The sequence below is a fragment of the Zeus faber genome (assembly GCF_960531495.2).
Source record: "Zeus faber genome assembly, chromosome: 6".
Taxonomy (NCBI): Eukaryota; Metazoa; Chordata; class Actinopteri; order Zeiformes; family Zeidae; genus Zeus; species Zeus faber.
In genome coordinates, this window is record NC_137201.1 from 34,932,076 (window position 1) to 34,953,715 (window position 21,640).

The window sequence follows — 21,640 nt, forward strand, 5'->3', positions numbered from 1 at the left end:
AGCCCAAAAAAATGGTAGTATATGTACACTCTATGTTTTGTATTAAAAAATAAAACATTCTTCCATTGTCCTTTGACATTAAGACGTTTGAGGCTGGTGGACGCATCACACTGAAAGTGACATCACAACACTCTCCATTCTGAGGGAAAACCTTCTAGACAACATGTCATTACATGCAATACCATGTTACAACAAGTTATAACAATGCAATAAGATGTCATGTCTGAAGGTAGAGTTGGGACAGATCTGGTCACATGACAGAAGGAAATAAAGTGTATTCAGAATTTTTATTCATAACAGACTAAAACAAATAATGTATAACTTTAGATCAGGGGAGGAGGTCAGTGGTTGTTGTCGTTCTTGAAGAGCCAATGTTTTTCAGAAGGTTTGGAATGTAAACAGGGAATCCAGAGATATGGAGGCACCCAACACTGTGCATTAAAGAGAGAGAGAGAGAGCGACAGACCTCCATGTCTCTCTCTCTACTCCCACTTGTAGATCTTCAGCATCTTCTCCGTCAGCGACGCCAGGAAGTGGTCTCCATTCACCTGAAATGGACAAATGTCCATGACAGGATGATCGGCAGGAAGCTTCTGGAGAAGAGAGCCACTCCCTGCATCCCAGACCTGGAGACGACACACACACACACACACACACACACACACACACACACACACACACACACACACACACACACACACACACACACACACACACACACACACACACACACACACACACACACACACACACACACACACACACACTTGCAGGTTTCTGACGGGAAAATGTGTTGAAGTCCAACATATTTAAATCTCTGGGTCATAACATCCGGTGAAAATAATTCCTTCCAAGTACAATTTGAATAAGTTCTGTGGATAATTTCCATGAAAACATTCCACAGATCTGCTCATTTCAGCAAGTTGCAATGGGTAGCCAATCAGTTCGGACGATCTAAAGCTGATCTGAGAGCTTCACCTCTGACCAATCACATTTGTGGATAAAGAACTAAGCCCCGCCCCCTCCCTGGTGGACAGGTGGTGCTTGTAAACACAGAAAACAGACGGAGCGGAGACGGAGCCTTAGCGTCAACAACTCTGAGAAGCAGGAAGATGATGTGTCGTTGGGACACAAACATCCATCGTTTGGCGTTTTTATTATATTTAAGTTCTGACCCAAAGCAGAGGCTAAATATCCATTGTGTAAAATAACACCACAAACTTTATTATTTATTTAGACCTACTTGGCATTTTTATTTTGTTTTTGATTTGATCCAAATGTTATTGTCGTGAAATGTTAATTAAAGCGGCTGCACTTGTTACTTATTGATCACAAACAGAAATTATTTGATTTCAAGTAGTGATATGCGTAATATTTATTTATTCATTTTTAAAAAGGCGTTAACTGACAGGACTTTATTTTATTTTTAATATTACATTTAAAATATTATAAATATACATGCCTTGATGATGTCATTCTTTATATAACCTGCCTATCAAGTGTTTTTAAGCTCAATAAACACAGGTAATATTTGACTGGAGTTTCTCCCGTTTGTCCAGGAAATTAATCTTCCAGGACACGTTGACGGCAACAACTTGTACTTGTACCGGAAACTCTGCCACACACACCCACCCACCCACCCACCCACCCACACACACACACACACCCCCCCCCCCCCGGTCCTAGAACCTTAACTGACCAGGGTGGAGCTGGACGCCTCGTCGCCGGTGCACACCAGCGTGGCTCCGCCCCCCGGCCGGGGCAGCACTGCGTTCTTGGTGAGCAGCTTGCAGGATGAGCCGGCACTAAAGGTCTGCACCGGGGAGCAGGAGCAGCATGGGTGCTGGTTCGAGTCCCTCTGAGGCTCCCGGGTCAGCTCCATCAGGACATGGCGCAGGGAGGGGTTGAAGCGCCCTGGGGGAGGGGGGGGGTGTCAAAGGTCACAGTGCAGGGGTCAAGGTTCATTCTTTCATCATAGCTCATCCGAAAGGCCGGCTTAGCGGGTGCTACCTGGGCGGTAGGTGACCAGGCAGTGCCGGGTGTCAGGCTCCAGCTGGATGTCAGTGCAGCCTCCGCTCTCCAGCGGCAGGAGGTGTGGCCTGTAGGTGGCGCTGTCCACCTGCTCCCAGAAGCAGCCCCCCTCCAGCGAGCCGGCAAGCAGCCCCCCGCAGGGGAAGGCACTGGAGGCGGCGCGGGGCACGTAGCAGAGAGATGCCACGGGACACCTGCACACACAGGTTAGCAGGACGCTAATGCTAATCCTGTTCTTAAAGTTGGTAGATGATTCTACAAACAAACTGTTTCTGTGTGTGTGTATAGACCTGTCACAATAACTACCTTTGTTGGAGGATATATTGTCCAAGAAATGATTGCGATAAACAATATAAATGTCATTTTAAGACTTTTGCCACCGATATAGAAATATGAAAATAATGTAAATAAACAAAAAAACACAAATAAAATACAACCACACAACCAAAACAGTAAATAAAAATGGACTCTAGGGCTCAAGTAACACGTTATCTTCACCTGGTTTGTTGTGTGTGTGTGTGTGTGTGTGTGTGTGTGTGTGTGTGTATATAGATAGATAGATAGATAGATAGATAGATAGATAGATAGATAGATAGATAGATAGATAGATAGATAGATAGATAGATAGATAGATAGATAGATAGATAGATAGATAGATAGATAGATAGATAGATAGATAGATAGATAGATAGATAGATAGATAGATAGATAGATAGATAGATAGATATGTGTGTGTGTGTGTGTGTGTATATACACTACTCACAAAAAGTTAGGGATATTGGGCTTTCGGGTGAAATTTCAGGATGAACCTAAAATGCACTATAACCTTTACAGCTGAACTTCATTTGACCTTCTCTAAACTTTTGAATGCACATGTCCAACTGTTCAATGTTTCAGTACTTTTTGCACAACTTGCTGTTCTCTAACAAGGAGCTGAACGGAAAAATTCACAACAAGTGTTTGACCCATGAATCCACCAATGCATGTCCTGGTTCAATTAGAGTTGGTATTGAAACAGTCCTCTTCATCATGCTGTTCACATGTTGACATCATGAGACCAAGACCACACCTAACAACTGATCAACAGCACCTCGGCTGGTGAGGCTTCAAACAGGATGTTGTCAGAGGGAAGTGGCCACTGAGCTTAGAGTGTCACAGAGCGTCATCAGCAGCTTGCAACAGAGATACAGAGACTGGAAGAGTCACAGAAAGGCATAGAAGTGGACGTGCTTTGGCCACATCCCACACTGATGAGCACTTCATTGTGAACAGTGGCCTGAGGAACCGCATGATGATGCCACTCAACTCCAGGCACATTTAAGGGAGGTGAGAGGCACCAAGTGTCACGTCAGACCATTCAAAACCGTTGACATCAGCGTGGTCTGCGTGCTAGACCACCTGCAAGGGCACCTGACCACACCACCAGGCACAGGCATCATGGTCTTGCAGGGGCCAGGGAGCGTTGACGCTGGACGAGGGACCAGGGGCCTCAGTGCTGTTCTCTGATGAACGTCCATTCACCTTGAGCAGAAATGATGGAGACGTCAAGGAGAGCGCTACGCATCAGCCACTGTTGTCACCAGACGAGCCTTTGGTGGTGGTGGTGGTACAGTGTGGGCAGGTGTGTCTAGTCAATACAGAACTGCCCTACACTTTGTGAATGGTACAGTGACAAGCCCATACTACCTGAATGACATCATTCATCCAGTCATTGTGCCTCTGCATGAACAACACAGGCCTCATTTCATCTTCATGGAGGACAACACTCCAGCTCATGGAGGTGGCATCAATAGGGAACGGCTGCTGGAGACTGGGGCACCTCAAATGGAGTGGCCTGCACTTTCTCCAGACCTGAATCCCATAGAAAACCTATGGGCTCAGCTGAGTAACTCTGTGCCCCAGAACCTCAATGACCTGAGGGGCCCCTTCAAGAAGAGTGGGGGGCCAGGCCTCAGCAGACAATAAGTCGACTTGTGAACAGCATGAGACGTCCTTGTCAAGCTGTAACTGATGCTCAAGGTCACATGACAAGTTATTGAGACGTTGACATTTGTTGTTGTGGTAAACCCACCACTGTTGTTGGCTTTTGTTTCAATACATAGTTTGCGATGAGGAAATCACCATTGTATCTTCTACTTAAATGCTCTACTTTCATCATGTCATATCACTGGAGCGTCAACTTTTTACATTTTCCATCAATTTCACCCGAAAGACAAATATCCAGAACTTTTTGTGAGTAGCGTGTGTGTGTATATGAAATAACTCGCATAGATAGAACAGTGCTGCACGTGCACACCCTGCGTCTTTCGACGCAAACGCTGAGTGACGTCACAACCGTTGAGCTGAGTGGCCGTGTAGAGGCTCCTAACTCTGTACCCCACAACCTCAATGACCTGAGGGCCCCCTTCAAGAAGAGTGGGGGGCCAGGCCTCAGCAGACAATAAGTCGACTTGTGAACAGCATGAGACGTCCTTGTCAAGCTGTAACTGATGCTCAAGGCCACATGACAAGTTATTGAGACATTGACATTTGTTGTTGTGGTAAACCCACCACTGTTGTTGGCTTTTGTTTCAGTGAATTGTTTGAGATGAGGAAATCACCATTTCATGCTTCTACTTAAATGCTCTACTTTCATCATATCATATCACTGTAGCGTCAACTTTTTACATTTTCCATCAATTTCACCCGAAAGACAAATATCCCGAACCACACACACACACACTTTTTGTGCACCTGGACCGTAGCGGGGGCTCCAGCTCCTGGATGTGTGTGCTGGTGTCTCTGGTGTCGTACACCAGCACAGAGCCGTTGCTAAGGCCGGCGAACACATAGTTAGTGTTGTCATGGCACCAGGAGCAGCTCCACGCCGGCCGCCCTGTGTTGTAGGTCTGGACCAAGGTGTTGGTCAGCAGGCTACACACACACACACACACACACACACACACACACACACACACACACAGACACACACACACACACACGTCACTGTCTCTGTACTAGACACACACACACACCTTCTTTCTGAATCTATCGTATTTTCCGGACTAAAAGGCGCACTTAAAAGCCTTTAATTTTCTCAAAAAACGACAGTGCGCCTTATAATCCGGAGCGCCTAATATATGGATTAATTCTGGTTGTGCTGACTGACCTCGAAGCGATTTTGTGTGGTACACGGCGCTCCGTCAACATGTTTTAGTACGACTTTGGTAAACTACAAAGCCGCACCGCTTGCAGCATTACGGCTACCGTAGTCAGGAGCGTCGGAGTAATACATACTCTGCTTCACCATAATATTACGGTGTGGGTGTATAAGGACCCCAAAATGGCCCATGTCAAGAGACACGCTTACGACGCGGACTTCAAACTCAAGGCTATCAGTCACGCAGTAGAACATGGGAATAGAGCAGCTGCGAGAGAATTCAACATTAATGAATCAATGGTACGGAAGTGGAGGAAGCAAGAAGATGACCTGCGCCAAGTAAAGAAGACCACACAGAGTTTCCGTTTCCGTTTCCGATGCCGTAATCACCCAACTGTTAAACTCCAACACTGAAGATGTGGAATTTGAGGGATTTGTGGAGGAGGAATGAACTGAAAGTGAGTGTATTGTGTTGTATTTTACGTGTTGAAACTGTACAAGGTTGGGAGTTATTGTGAATATGCTCATTAACGTTTGAACAATGTTGAGAGTTATTGTGAACACGTTTGATAAAGTTTGACTGACTGACTTAGCTGACTGTTTTGTTTCGCTTAATGCGCCTTATAGTCCGGTGCGCTTTATATATGAAAAAAGATCGAAAATAGACCATTCATTGACAGTGGCAGGTCAGTAGTGCGCCTTATAATCCAGTGCACCCTATAGTGCGGAAAATACGGTAGTCAGAGTTAAACAAGACCATTATCCCCAAAAAAATGAATGCAGGTTAGTAGTTGAGTAGTAGCTGGTCAGTAGTTGAGTAGTAGCAGGTCAGTAGTTGAGTAGTGGCAGCTCAGTAGTTGAGTAGTGGCAGCTCAGTAGTTGAGTAGTGGCAGGTCAGTAGTTGAGTAGTGGCAGGTCAGTAGTAGCTGGTCAGTAGTTGAGTAGTAGCTGGTCAGTAGTTGAATAGTAGCAGGTCAGTAGTTGAGTAGTAGCAGGTCAGTAGTTGAGTAGTGGCAGGTCAGTAATTGAGTAGTGGCAGGTCAGTAGTTGAGTAGCAGCAGGTCAGTAGTTGAGTAGCGGCAGGTCAGTAGTTGAGTAGTAGCTGGTCAGTAATTGAGTAGTGGCAGGTCAGTAGTTGAGTAGTGGCAGGTCAGTAGTTGAGTAGTGGCAGGTCAGTAGTTGAGTAGTGGCAGGTCAGTAGTTGAGTAGCAGCAGGTCAGTAGTTGGGTAGTGGCAGGTCAGTAGTTGAGTAGTGGCAGGTCAGTAGTAGCTGGTCAGTAGTTGAGTAGTAGCAGGTCAGTAGTTGAATAGTAGCAGGTCAGTAGTTGAGTAGCAGCTGGTCAGTAGTTGAGTAGTGGCAGGTCAGTAGTTGAGTAGCGGCAGGTCAGTAGTTGAGTAGTGGCAGGTCAGTAGTTGAGTAGTAGCAGGTCAGTAGTTGAGTAGTAGCAGGTCAGTAGTTGAGTAGTAGCAGGTCAGTAGTTGAGTAGCGGCAGGTCAGTAGTTGAGTAGCGGCAGGTCAGTAGTTGAGTAGCGGCAGGTCAGTAGTTGAGTAGCGGCAGGTCAGTAGTTGAGTAGCAGCTGGTCAGTAGTTGAGTAGTGGCAGGTCAGTAGTTGAGTAGTGGCAGGTCAGTAGTTGAGTAGTGGCAGGTCAGTAGTTGAGTAGTAGCAGGTCAGTAGTTGAGTAGTGGCAGCTCAGTAGTTGAGTAGCGGCAGCTCAGTAGTTGAGTAGCGGCAGCTCAGTAGTTGAGTAGCGGCAGGTCAGTAGTTGAGTAGTGGCAGCTCAGTAGTTGAGTAGTGGCAGGTCAGTAGTTGAGTAGTGGCAGGTCAGTAGTTGAGTAGTGGCAGCTCAGTAGTTGAGTAGTAGCAGGTCAGTAGTTTAGTAGTGGCAGGTCAGTAGTTGAGTAGTAGCAGGTCAGTAGTTTAGTAGTGGCAGGTCAGTAGTTGAGTAGTAGCAGGTCAGTAGTTTAGTAGTGGCAGGTCAGTAGTTGAGTAGTAGCAGGTCAGTAGTTTAGTAGTGGCAGGTCAGTAGTTGAGTAGTGGCAGGTCAGTAGTTGAGAAGTGGCAGGTCAGTAGTACCTGGTCAGTTTTATGGTGTTGTCCAGGCCCGCAGACAGCATCAGACTGTCGTCCTGCGTGTTGAAGGCTAACCCTCTGATCTGCTTGGAGTGCGTGGGGATGTACTGACCGCCCTTCAGGTTCACAGCACTGACCTTCTTCACCCCATAGCCTGAGGAGGAGGAGGAGAATGAGGAGGAGGACCAGTAGGAAGAGGAGGAGGAGAAGAGGAAGACCAGGAGGAAGAGGAGGAGGACCAGCAGGAGGAGGAGGACCAGGATGAGTAGGAGGAGGAGGAGAAGAGGAAGACCAAAAGGAAGAGGAGGAGGAGGAGGAGAAGATGAAGACCAGAAGGAAGAGGAAGACCAGGATGAGTAGGAGGAGGAAGAGGAGGAGGACCAGCAGGAGGAGGAAGACCAGGAGGAAGAGGAGGACCAGGAGGAAGAGGAGGGCAAGAAGGAAGAGGAGTACAGGGGGGGAGGAAGAGGAGGACCAGGAGGAAGAGGAGTACAGGGGTGAGGAAGAGGAGGGCCAGGAGGAACAGGAGGAGGAGGAGAAGAGGAGGACCAGGAGGAAGAGGAGGAGAAAGTGGACCAGGAGGAGGAGGAGGACCAGGAGGAAGAGGAGGACCAGGAGGAAGAGGTGGACCAGGAGGAGGAAGAAGACCAGGCGGAAGAGGAGGACCAGGAGGAAGAGGATGAGGAGTAGGAGGACCAGGAGGAAGAGGAGGACCAGGAGGAAAAGAAACAGCAGGTGGAGGAGGAGGACCAGGAGGAGGAGGAAGAGGCGGAAGACGAGGAAGAAGAGGACCAGAAGGTAGAGGAGGAACAGGAGGTAGAGGAACAGCAGGTGGAGGAGGAGGACCAGGAGGAAGAGGAGGACCAGGAGGAGGAGGAAGAGGCGGACCAGGAGGAAGAGGAGGACAAGGAGGAAGAGAAGGACCAGGAGGAAGAGGAGGACCAGCAGGAGGAAGAGGAGGACCAGCAGGAGAAGGACCAGGAGAAAGAGAAGGACCAAGAGAAAGAGAAGGACCAGGAGGAAGAGGAGGACCAGGAGGAAGAGGTAGACCAGGAGGAGGAGGAACAGCAGGAGGAGGAGGAACAGCAGGAGGAGGAGTAGGAGGAGGACCAGGAGGAAGAGGGGGACCAGGAGGAAGAGGTAGACCAGGAGGAGGAAGAGGACCAGGAGGAAGAGGAGGACCAGGAGGAGGAGGAGTAGGAGGAGGACCAGGAGGAAGAGGACCAGGAGAAGGAGGAAGAGGCGGAGGACGAGGAAGAAGAGGACCAGGAGGTAGAGGAGGACAAGGAGGAAGAGGAGGACCAGGAGGAAGAGGGGGACCAGGAGGAAGAGGAGGACCAGGAGGAAGAGGGGGACCAGGAGGAATAGGGGGACCAGGAGGAAGAGGGGGACCAGGAAGAAGAGGGGGGCCAGGAGGAGGAAGAGAAGGACCAGCAGGAGGAAGAGGAGGACCAGCAGGAGGAAAAAGAGGACCAGCAGGGGGAGGACCAGGAGAAAGAGAAGGACCAGGAGGAAGAGGAGGATGAGGAAAAGGAGGGTGACCCGGAGGAAGAGGGGGACCAGGAGGAAGAGGGGGACCAGGAGGAAGAGGGGGACCAGGAGGAAGAGGGGGACCAGGAGGAGGAGGAAGAGGACCAGGAGGAGGAGGAAGAGGGGGACCAGGAGGAAGAGGGGGACCAGGAGGAAGAGGGGGACCAGGAGGAAGAGGACCCGGAAGGAAGAGGGGGACCAGGAGAAAGAGGAGGACCAGGAGGAACAGCAGGAGGAGGAGGAGGAGTAGGAGGAGGAGGAGGAGGAAGGGGGAGGACCAGGAGGAGGAGGAACAGCAGGAGGAGGAAGAGGACCAGGAGGAGGAGGAAGAGGCGGAAGACGAGGAAGAAGAGGACCAGAAGGTAGAGGAGGACCAGGAGGAAGAGGGGGACCAGGAGGAAGAAGAGGACCCGGGAGGAAGAAGAGGACCAGGAGGTAGAGGAGGACCAGGAGGTAGAGGAGGACCAGGAGGAAGAGGAGTAGTAGGACCAGGAGGAAGAGGACCAGGAGGAAGAGGAGGAGGACCAGGAGGAAGAGGAGAAGGACCAGGAGGAAGAGGAGGAGGAGGAGTGGGAGGACCAGGAGGAAGAGGAGGAGTGGGAGGACCAGGAGGAAGAGGAGGAGGAGGACCAGGAGGAAGAGAAGGACCAGGGGGAAGAGGAAGAGGAGGACCAGGAGGAGGAGGACCAGGAGGAGGAGGACCAGGAGGTAGAGGACCAGGAGGTAGAGGAGCCGTTAGACATTCCAAACATTCCAGACCTTTGATGACAGAATTCTGGGGCCTGACTGGCGCTGCCAACCGGCCCTGATTCTGGGAACAAAGTGTCACGAAACATGACAGCACGGTGCCGACGCCGCGTCCTGCCTGAGCCCTCAGTCTCTGTTCATTAGAACTCGACAAAAACCTGGAGATTTGGGTCAGCCTCCTGGAAAAGGATAACACACGTCCTAAATGTAAACACCAGCATTGAGCGGCGTCGTACCGGGGACCAAGGTGGTGGAGGGGGACGGCTGCGAGGCCAGCAGACAGCTCAGGGGCCGGCAGTACGATAGGACCCTGCACCCCCCCGTCTGCGACACCTGGACCGCCTTGGAGAAGGTGAACTGGGCCAACCTGGACCCATCCACCCTCTGGGACAGACCCAGGACCCCGGAGCCCCCCGGGAAGGACGAGGCTCCACTTCCTGTCCGGGACATCAAGGCCTTCAGCTCCTAAACACATAGACAGGAGGGGCGGGGCTTAGCTGCGATGTCATTAAATGAACCTTACGTCATTGTAATAAAGAATCAGATTTGAGTGAGGTGGTCTTCCTGATGCCATGATCCAACAGGTAGTGATATCATCAGTCTGACCTGCAGTTGTTTCCGCAGCTTCCCGCACTCCTCCGTCACCATCTGCAGCTGCAGGCGGCACTGAGCAGATTCCAGCTCAGCTTTCCTGCGCTGAGACTCCTCCATCTGCAACAACCTGCAGGGGGCGCCATAACAATTTTAACCCAGAATAATTCATGGGGTTGTTTTCACCGAAAACCCAGTAACACCGGCTCACATCCGGAACTTGTGAGCAGTGGGAAAGGTAAAACCAGAGTTTCAGTCCCGGGTGACCCTACATGACCCTGCAACAGACCCGGGTTATAATCGGCTCCGCCTCCGATCGGCTCTGATGTAACACGACACCCCGGGCGACGTTCACTTTGGCCCCTCTACCTGCGCAAGGCGACGCCAGTTGAAGTTCCACACGTCGGTGCCTTAATATCAGGAATATCATTCTTTCATATCCTGTTTAGAATCCAAAATCACAAGTGATTGACTTTTTCCCGCGTGTTGGATGGTGAAATGTTGTGAGTGTGGATGGCTCCGCGGGGACCGCGGCGGAGAACCCCCACCCTCCCCACCGTCTCCGAGTCACTCCGGCTCCGCCCCCAGCCGGTCCCCGCTCCCCACCACCCAAGGTGAGCAGCGGCAGCATGCTCCACCTGCTTCTACTGTCGTTCATGAACGAAAACGTTCTTTTGAACGGCTCAAAATAGTTTAAATAATAGTTTTTTTACTTTTACACTTTTATGTGGTTGTTTGTTTAAGTTGCTGTCTCCTCAACTGTTTTGTCCTCCATCACACTGGAACATGACACGCCCCTTTCCCGGCGTGTTTGTGACGTCCAACGTGACGCACCAGAAAGAAACTGCATTTCTCCCGGCAATGGGAAAGGTGTCAATCACCTGCTTTATTATGACGTGTTTTCTGAATGAACTAAGTCTTCATCTTAAAAAGCCGGTTCATGCACAACTCACTTCTTTATGGCTTCCTGCTCCGAGTTGTCCAGCGCTCGCAGCCTGGGGGCGTAGAGTAGCACCACATCCGAGCGCTTGGCCTTCTTGTTGCACTGCGAGGAGAGACGAGAGTTGGAACCAGGACCAGCGACCCAACGGACCGTTCCACTAATAAAGTCGTGGTAATGTGCCGACGCCGCTGACGTGCACAACCCGGTGCAAATCCTAGCAGCGAGCAGGTGTCCATCTGCAGTGTGTGCCAAACTCTATTAAGGGTTAGGGTTCGCCCTTCTTGCATGAAAAATTGATCAATCTGAGGTTCTTCTCTTTGGACCGGGCAATATAACCTCACAGATTGAACATCACACGGCTCTATTTCTCTTCTGCTTGATCGAGGTAAATGAACCTTTGTGTATGTATCAACATCAGTGTTGCCCCTATAATTGTACAGGAGCGAACTGCCAGCCGCTTAAAAAAATAAATAAATAAGATATTCTGGACGTTAAAAATAATGGCACTGACTATACAAAATAACTACACAAAAACTAATGGTAATGAATTGTGAACGTGGTTTCTCCCCCATGTATAGTGTACCAGGCTACAACTCACACAACTCACGATTGCTTTTGATAGCAATCTATACTTAAATTTAAGAATTTACTAAAAAGGAAATGTTCAGGAGGAGCATTGCCAAACTCAGGTAGGTTATGTCCAAACCAGAAATGTTCATGCATGCTTTTATTTCCTCTCCCTGGACTGTCTCCAAGTGTCTGCTTCTACAGTCTAGACTCTAAACTTCTAACCTCTGTAACTGTCCCCCTCGGAGCATCTTGGAAACCTCTGGAGACACTTGGTGCTCTGGCTCCATGGGGTCCACTCACCCGGGGACACCGTGGGGTCCACTCACCCGGGGACACCGTGGGGTCCACTCACCCGGGGACACCGTGGGGTCCACTCACCCGGGGACACCGTGGGGTCCACTCACCCGGGGACACCGTGGGGTCCACTCACCCGGGGACACCGTGGGGTCCACTCACCTGGGGACATCGTGGGGTCCACTCACATTCGGACATCGTGGGGTCCACTCACTTTCGGACATTGTAGGGTCCACTCACCTGGGGACACTTGGCACTCTGAGCCTGGCCCTTCAGCCAGCGGTTGATGCAGGTGAAGCCAAACAGGTGCCCGCAGCGCAGGGCAGCCAGCCGGTGAGGTCCAGCCGTGGTCCAGGCCTCAAAGCAGATGGAGCATGTAGCTCCTTCACCCTCCTCCGCATGAGACGATGGAAGGGCTGCCGGGACTGGAGCTTCTGGGACTGGAGCTTCTGGGACTGGAGCTTCTGGGACTGGAGCTTCTGGGACTGGAGCTTCTGGGAATGGAGCTTCTGGGACTGGAGCTTCTGGGACTGGAGCTTCTGGGACTGGAGCTTCTGGGACTGGAGCTTCTGGAGCCACAGGGACTGACTGGGAACAGCAGAGGTTTATGTCATAGTGTTAAAAAGTAGTTTGTGGGTTAAAAGCTGAGAAGCTATGACAGTTCCTGGCCCCGCCCCCTCTGGTCTCACCTGTGCGGGTTCATCTCCAGGCTCCATTGTCACAGTGTCTGGAACAGCCCTGGGTTCTGGAGACGGAACGGAGACATGAGACACGGACTGCAGCACATATGGAGCTTTTCCACCGCTTGGAACTGGCTGAACTCAACTGGACTCTCCTCACTGTGGTACCAGGTATTGCGTTTCCACTGAAGATAGCAAAACTGTGGCGACGTCATCTTCCAATGCAACACACAGGAAGAATGAGGCTGTGGATGGGATGGTGTTCTTGATTCTCGGTGTTAGGCTGCATAAGCTTTTCTGGGTTTCTTGGCATTTTTTATTTTTTTTAAATAAAGACCCTGGAGACGATAACTTGTTTATTTCTATCCTTTCTAAAAATAAATACTCTGGTCTCCAATGACTGAGCAATCCGGCACATTTCGTGCTTCCAAACAAAACCAATAATTAGTTGTTTTGTTTAAATCATGGATGCATTTATTTGCTTATTAAATGGAAATCCCCATATGGGGACATGTTCTCAGTCCATCTCTTGTCCATGTTGCACAATGACGACACAGATGCAGTGACGATTCACTGACCAATCAGTAATCTGCAGTTTTTTCACATGACAGGTACCGCCTATGGTCGCTTGGAACCTTGATGTGGCGGTACCAAAATAACTACCAGGTACTATCCACAACTTTTGCCCGATGGAAAACCAAAAATGTCTAAAAAAAAAATATCTATCTGGAGGTCCTCTAACGGGACAAGTTTCCCACCCTGCTGCACTCCAATATAATCTCTAACCTGTAGGTATTTTAAAAAGTGTGCCGAAGGAAGCCCAAAAGAGGATCTCAACTGTTCAAAGGACTTCAGATTGTTGTCCTCATAGCTGTCCAAATGCACATATTCCTCTGTTATAACAGTCTCTAGTAACGCCATCTCTCAATGCTCCAGGTAAAACAGGATTCAAATGGAATGGGATAGATCTGTATATTGCGTACACTTTGGAACTTTACTCTGACTTCATGCCTTACTTTAGATGTATGTTTTATCAAATGATTTTGGGTTAAGTTTTTCTGATTGTGATAAGAGTGAATAAATGGAATACTCTACAACACTTCAGCAGCATGAGACTGTTCAATTCGTTTCCACGCTGGAGGAAGTTCCAAGTCTTTCATCCATGTGCAAATAGCTCTGGATTGCGCAGCCTGATAGTATAAATAAAAGTCAGGTAGATTTAGCCCTCCTTGTTCGGTGGGACAACATAGGGTTTTAAGCTTGACTCTAGGAACTTTACCATTCCACAGGAATCTAGAAATCTGTCTATCCAAATTTTTAAAGAAGGCTTTTGGGATTGGTGTTGGGAGTGCTTGAAAAAGATAAAGTACATTTGGTAGGGTATTCATTTTTATACAGTTTATTTGTCCAATTAGGGATAAAGGTAAAGACTTCCACCTTTCCAAATCTACTTCCACTTTTCTAAACAGGGGGTCATAATTGAGGAAGAACATTTGATCTCATTGGTTGTGTATTTACAAACCAAGATAACAAAGATTATAGGATTCCCAACGGAAGGGGACGTTTTCCCATGCTAATACATAATATAATAAAATAAATAATAACATTAACACACTTTTATTTGTGTTTACTTTGTATCCTCAGATACAGCTATACTCATCTAATAGGGAGTGCAGGGCAGGGAGAGATGACCCCACATTGATCAAGTACAACATATCATCAGTCTATAGCAAGATGACGTGCTTTTCCTGTTCCACCGTAACACCCTCAAGAACAGGGTGTGCTCTTATAGCGATGGCGAGGGGTTCAACTGCCAATGAGAAGAGTAGCGGAGACAAGGGACAACCCTGCCGTTAACCACGTGACGGGGGAAAAGAGAAGGGGAAAAGAAGTAATATTGGCATTTGTTCAATTCATAGCTGTTGGATTGAGATAGAGCTTCTGAGTCATTCGTATTAAATTTGGCGCAAAATTCATTTTTTGTAAAACTGCAAAAGGAAAGGACCATTCTAAACGATCAAATGCCTTTTCAGCATCCAGTGAAGGGGCCATTAGAGGGCTATTGATTTTTTTGTCACAGTGAATTATGTTGAAGAACCTTCTAATATTATCAGAGGAAAGGTGATTTTGAATGAAGCCAGTCTGAAATTTATTTATAAGGCTAGGTATCACATTCACAGTCTGGTGGCTATAACCTTGGTAATAGCTTTATATTCTGATGAGAGTAGGGCAATGGGCCTATAGGATCCACAGAGTTCTGGATCTTTGCCTGGCTTTAACAGAACTGTAATCAGAGCCTGTTTTGGGCAGCTGGTGGATCTCAAGTGCATGCTTAAACATATATATCAGTGGGGCAAACAGATTTGATGTAAATGCTTTGTAGGAGTCCATACCCATCTGGCCCTGGCGATTTTCCTCCCGAAAGCTTTCCTATTGCACCTAGAACTTCCTGTTTAGTAATGTCAGCTTCTAGACTGTCCCGTGTCTCCGCAGTCAACCCTGCCATGGTGAGTCCCGTCAAGCAGTTATTCATTTTATGAGTATCTACACCCTGAGAGGAGTACAGGTCCAGGTAGAAGTCCTTGAAGGTTTCATTAATAAGTTTAGGATTATGAACTACAGTGACACCATCACTGATCTTAACTGAGGGGAACATCTTGAGCTGTCCTCTTTTTGGATCTGCCAGGCTAGTCATTTACCACTCTTATCCCCATGTTCATAATACTTTTGTTTAGTTCTGGCCATTGCATTTTCAATCACTCGAGTGGCTAGCACGTCATACTCAATCCTTTTGTTGTTTAGCAAGTCAAAAGTCATCTCATTTTGCGTTTGAAAATGCTGCTTTTCAAGATTCTTAAACAGACATGAGAAACAAAGACCGAAAACAAAACAGTGCTCCGACTCCCAAGAGAACAGGGATCCCATGTTGAAGAATAAAGTTAAGTCAGGGCAAACACGAAGTCCTCGGGCGAAGAAAAAAATGAAGACAGCAAAATCGGGATAATACGCTTGTTAGTCTTGCAGCACGTCTGGGTGATATTTCTTCTAGTAGTTTTCAGCACCTTGTGGCGTTGCATTGCCTTCCTCCCTCTAAATCCATAGTAAAGGTGGTCGGATGCAGCAATCTGAAAGTAATGTCCTCTTCTTTTGGTTTTCTTTTTCAGTGGAGCAAAGGCTTTCCTCTTATTGTACAGGGCTGTAGAGGACGTCTCTGAAAATCATGACAGTCAAATTGCCATATTGAAGTGAGCTTTTGTTCCGGGCTGCATCGATGATCTTGACGGTGTCGGAGTAACGGAGGAGCCGGATCACAACGGCACGGGGCCTGGGACTGTCTGCTGGGCGCTGCTGCAGCGACCTGTGCACTTCGAAAGTTTCCCCTTCTAAATCGAGTATCTTAGGTAGCCATCCCTGTTGAATGCCGTATGAACAAACTCCTGCTGCATTGCGGCTAAGGAGTCGTCAAACTCACCTGTTTCCCCTCGATGCACTTGACTCAGTGACCAATTGCTTCTTTGTCCCTGATGACTTTCTCAATCGTTTCAGACAGTTTAGATAAACGTCCCTCAATCATGGTCTCAATCCTCTGTATTCCCTTCTCCCTCTCAGATATGAACCATTGTGGAGGTTTCTCAGTGGATTCGCCAATCAGGTGGACGGCGTGCACAGTGGATTGTGACTAGTGTTTGGAGTTGACGGGGGTACTTGCCTATTTTTCGCATCCTTTGTTGTGGCACTGTCATTATTTTTTGGCGGCATAATCCCATTTTCAGTATTATCACTAATTGAGGCAAGGGTGGCATACAATGATTTCAGGTAAGAATCGGTAAAAGGCAAATTTTAACGAGCTATTGACGATTTCTATTTGCCTCCACAACCGGAAAGAACCTGGTACATTTAATGCATTCAATAGTTTCAGACACACTTAAACATGAATTTGGCATAGTACACAGGATACTAGTATGAATTTCCGACACAGCGTCAGACTGACCTTCAGGGGGCTCCAGTGGGGGGCCCTCGGGGGCCACCCGCAGGCCCAGGGCCAAAGGAGGGGTGGACGCCTCGTCCCCAGACTCGCTGATTTCTGTGCTGCTGTCAGACTCGGGTTGGGAGGCGCTAGCGGCCGGGACACGCAGCAGGAAATCCGGGAAACCTCTGGAGGGCGGGGCGTCCTGCCGGGGGTAGTGCACCCTCAGGCCCTGTCTGCAGAAACACACCCGGAGCAGTCTGTACACCGCCACCACCATGTGCACCTGGAAACTTCCTCACCCCCAACCCACTGTTTAGAACATCAGAACTGTCCTACCTGGTTCTCCGGCTCCTCACCGGGCGCTGTGTGGCTGCACCCCTCCCCTGCACCGTGCTGGGCTGTGCCCGCTGGCTGAATGCCCAGGTGGTGGGGAGACGCGCTGGCTCTTCATCGTCATCATCCTCCAGTTCCGTGCTGCTGCCAGAGTCATCGATAATGAAGGGCAAGTGCACGCCGTCCGCCTGGCTGGGCGGAGCCCCCAGCTGGGGGTCCACCTCCATGGCCTCCATCTGAGAGGAGGAGAGAGCCTCGTTACCTCAAAACCTGATGTTCGTATACTATGTTCATATTCAGCGGCCATGCTTGTTGTTTACAAGTCACCGTCTGCATGGCAGCACACTACGGCCTCCATCCACTCTACCAAAGCCGGATTACACTGCGATGGAAAATCACTAAGTTCCCATAACTTTAACCTAAAAAGTGTTCGGATCCTCTTTCTCTCAGCTCTCTGGAACAACCAGCGTTTTTGCACCGCAGGAACTTTTTCGTAGTTCTAAGAAGGAACATAAGTTTTAGGAGGAACCCTCCCTTTCTTGAGTGTTCGCACTGCAGGAACTAGGAACACTCACTGTTGTTAGAACTCCGTTTGGAGGGTCATTTTTAACTGTGACTCCAAGGCAGGTACTAACCAGCCCAAGAGGAACCTTCAGTGACTTAGGTGCACGGTCCCTCGCCAGTCCCTCAGACTGAGTCCCCCTGAGTCACATCGCTCTGGGTCCAGCCCATAAAAAAATAATAGTATTTTATTGTAGATGTATTTATTTCATTTTTCTTTTCCGACGTTAACTGAATAAAACAAAAAATCCCTGTGCAGTGTCCTGATGCGTGCCAATAACCTACGAAAGTCGGAACTAAATATTTAAATACACCTTGTGGATCTAATATGATGAAGATTCAGCAACTGGATTGATTGTTTCTCGCCTCAAATTTGTTCAGAAAGACATTTTGGTGGACGGACAATGTGAAATCCCTGAAAGTTACGGATGAAATACAACACGGACACAACTCACGCTGAAGTGTGCAATTTGGCCTTGTTTTGTGTTTGATCGCAAGTATCCATGTGGCATCGAAAATGAAAGCACACTGTTTTTGATTGTTTTGTTTAGAAGATTGGGTGACGGGGAAAGCCCGAATGCGTAATGGGAGGGAGCGTGCGGAGTGGAGCGCTCCGCTCTCCAGGCTCCACTCTGATCACTCCCTCTCCTTTGTGCATTTGGAGCCATTGGGGTGCGTCAGTTTGAAACGGTGCAGCATCTTTTCGACGTCTGCATCATCGCCACCGATCTGGCGCTCTACTTCAAGTGGTTTTCCCATTCAGTCTCTTTGTTTTAATCAATAACAACTTCTACTCTGTGAGGGAAGTACTGGAGGTAAGTTAAGATAAGTTTCATTTACACAAACAATTAATTATATTATATAATTATAGAACCCAGAATCACGACTGTGGCACCGCCCTTTGCGGCCGCCTGCACGAGCACCCCGTGTCGATTACGCACATTTTAGTATTTTTACAGCTTATAGAGCTTATTGTGCGTAATCACCGGGTGTCACGACATTTCACTGCATATATGTATGACCATATGTATATGTATGTGACAAATAATCTCTTGAACTTGAAACCACTTCAGCATAACTTCAGAGTTCCAGTGCAATGGGAATGCACGCAGAAAAAAAAGCCCTTCAAGGTATCTAGCTTTTTGCTGCTGCTTTTTGCTGCTGTAACTGTGCAAATTTCCCTGTTGTGGGGGTAATAAAGGTTTATCTTATCTTAGTTCTCTGGGGACCTCCCCGGCTCCCCCCAGGGAGTCCCCACGACTGTTCGGTGCAAAAACACCTGATAGCTACATCCTAATTCCCACTGCTCCATATGTTCTTATCTGCTCTGTAGGTGGATACCTGGTGCACTCACAAAGGAATGTGGATTGTGAATGTGGGCGGAAATGTAAATGCCTATTCCCTTATATGGGCATGTATCCTGTATTCGTTGAATGATGTTTAACATGTTGAATGTTTAACATGCTTCCATTAACATTTCAAAAAAAACAAATTACACGGGGAAAGGAGGTCTAAATCTAAATAAATAAGTTAGTGGTGTTGCACGTCTCACCGACATATTTTGCACAATGGATATTTTCTGTCTGCTTTGGGATGGAACTTAATATCCAAAAAAAAACAAATAACTATGGATGTATGTGTCCCTGTTGTCATGACGCATCGTCTGTCTCCTTCTCAGAGCTGCTCGTTTCAGACGCTGCCGCTCTGTCTTCACTGCCGCTGTGTTTACAAGTGCACCCTACCAAGGAGGGTCGGGCGGGGCTTCTGTCTATATCCACAAACCTAATTGGCTAGAGGTGAAAGGTCAGCTTTAGATCGTCCAATGGGATCGGCTTTTCGTTGCCACTTGCCGAACGCTTCTATACATGAACAAATCTGTGGAAGACATTATCCAGCTTTATTTTATTTCGACATCGGGGAGAAGGTTAACGCCATACTTATAGTTAAATCACCCAGCACTAGCCCTGCTTGCCCCAGAGTCACAAATTCACAGCCACAGTATGAGCAGCGTGGCGGGGTCAGAGGTCATCGGTGGAGACGGTCTCTCTGGATGTTCTGCGATCAGACTTCAGTGTCATTAGGAGCTAGAATCCATCACGTCCCACAGTATCCCAGCGCCTTTAAGGTGTGGTACAGACACAGGGCCAGCAGCATCTCCAGGAGAATGGACCTGATGGTGTCCAACTGACAGGCACCTGGGTGGTGTCATAACCGCCCTGAGGTTGTGTATAAAGTTGGATCTCATCCTTTTTGATGCCAATTTTTCTAAATAATATAAAACATAAACCACGTCGTCCCATCAGAAAACACCGTTCGGTCGTTCTCAATGTGGTCCATTCGTGTCAGTTCTACAAGCTGCTCCGTGTCCGTCACCCAGCCGCTGCACCTTCCCGGAGCCTCCACCTCCTCCACCTCCCCATGAACCCTTCCTCCAGAGGAGACCTTCCCACATCATCCACATCGGAAATTCGGACTCCATTCAAGGGTCCCGTTCTTAGCACAGCGGACTAACCTCCTGGGAATGAGCCGCGCTCTGCGGGGCGGAACACAAATAAACACCGAGGCCTAGAAGGCCGCGAGACCGGCACCCTGCATCTGGGCGCCGCTCAGTCCGCCTCCACAGCGGCTGGAGCGGCTTACCTGCGGGGTGAAGGGGGCCCGCTGGGTCGCTCTCACCACGTTCACTTCCAGAGCTCGGATCACACCGAGCAGCAGCAGCGGGTTCGGAGCGAACACCTCCAGGGTTCGGAGGGAAGCTAACGGAGCTAACCGCTGTGGAGCTTCGTTAGCTCGAATATCCCCGCGCCGGGCTGCGCGCCACGTCACGCCCCCTCACGCTGCTCCGTCATCACGTAGCTTCAACGTCATCACGTTACTGTTGCGTCATCACGTAGCATCCTCTCGTGTGGGGAAAGAATCCGAGAATATGGCTCCTGTAGATCCTGTGTGTTTCAAGAAGAAACACTCTCTGATAAAGAAGAAAGACAAATCCAGATGTTTCCTCGTGATTTCAAGTTTACGTCATAAAAACTCAACGCACTGATCAAAAGAACATTTTGATGATGTGACTTATTCATCTTCTGTGCCGCACACAATCCATAATTCCCACTTGACTTGAATGCGGCATGAGCCACTGGGACCTGCACCTTGACTGCACTGACCTCTGATGTACCCACTGACACTCCTGACTGACACATGGTGGTAGTATATGCTATGGTATGTGGTAGTATGTATACTTTATCATTCACGTCATAATCGATAACTACTTTGTGCTGGTTTTGCAGGGTGATGACAGACTCTCCATCCTGGAACTCAACACAAGCCAGTCATTACATTGAACACCACACCCCAAAATACTTTTTAATATTTGGATCTTCTGTCTACTGAGGCTCCGGTGATGCACGATGTTTCTCCTAAAGTCTTGGTCTTCATAAACACGTCATCACTGTTTCTACACAATCTGAGAAATCACAGATACCATGTGATATGAATGTGATGTGCAACCAGCGGCCATATTAACTGACAAACTGAAGTTGATTCATGTTTCACTCTGTTATTAATAAAGTGTCGCTGCTGAAGTTCAGAGGAATGAAGCAGTTGAACTAAAGTCCACGGGAACCATCGTCCTCCGACCAGACGGTTCTGGGTTCAAGGCCCAGCTTTAAACCGCACACCACCACATGCACAGTGTTATTAAATGGAACAATAATCAATAAATCAATGACTCATATAATTATAAGACACTTGACTGGACATAACAACAGCTCCTTCCAGAATGTCATACTATTCTATCTAGTACATATTTATTACATACTTAGAGTACATATTTACTACATACTGATAGTGTGTGGTATGTATCACCCAAGAACGCTCCTCTGGTCCGTAGCCTTCCCAGTCCACCAGGTGCTGGACACGCCCCGCCACTGCTCGGTGAGGGGGCGGTGTAAGCCTATATGCATTGGTCATCCAGCAGGCGAGGAGCAGGTGGAGCTGCCGGCACCAGCGGGCTAATGGACACAGGCTTGAGTAAAGACACGTGAAACACAGAGTGGACACGCCTGTGAGACAGTAAAAGCTGCTTGACCACCTGGAAGGGTCCCTGGAAGCGCGGGTCCAGCCTGCGTACCTCAACTTGTAGCGGGAGGTCTTGAGCGAGAGTGACACTTCGTCCGCAGGCT

The 21,640-nt window shown here is 48.6% G+C and overlaps 1 protein-coding gene across 2 annotated transcripts; it reads right to left on the bottom strand.

Annotated features, from left to right (window-relative positions):
• Positions 1-20: 20 nt before the first annotated feature.
• On the bottom strand, positions 21-20,269 carry rfwd3 (ring finger and WD repeat domain 3). 2 transcript variants are annotated; one of them, XM_080001696.1, is made up of 13 exons: positions 20,103-20,269; positions 16,905-17,137; positions 16,590-16,801; positions 12,608-12,663; positions 12,159-12,506; positions 11,065-11,156; positions 10,127-10,241; positions 9,757-9,985; positions 7,247-7,397; positions 4,765-4,944; positions 2,011-2,225; positions 1,700-1,914; positions 21-626 (listed from the first exon to the last, which is right to left on the bottom strand). In XM_080001696.1, exons 2-13 carry the CDS (start codon positions 17,135-17,137, stop codon positions 483-485), a joined length of 2,190 nt encoding a protein of 729 aa, XP_079857822.1. In that variant the 5' UTR covers positions 20,103-20,269; the 3' UTR covers positions 21-482. The 2 variants fall into 2 exon arrangements, with proteins under 2 accessions (XP_079857822.1, XP_079857823.1); XM_080001697.1 differs by lacking the exon at positions 4,765-4,944.
• Between the last annotated feature and the right edge of the window lie 1,371 nt (positions 20,270-21,640).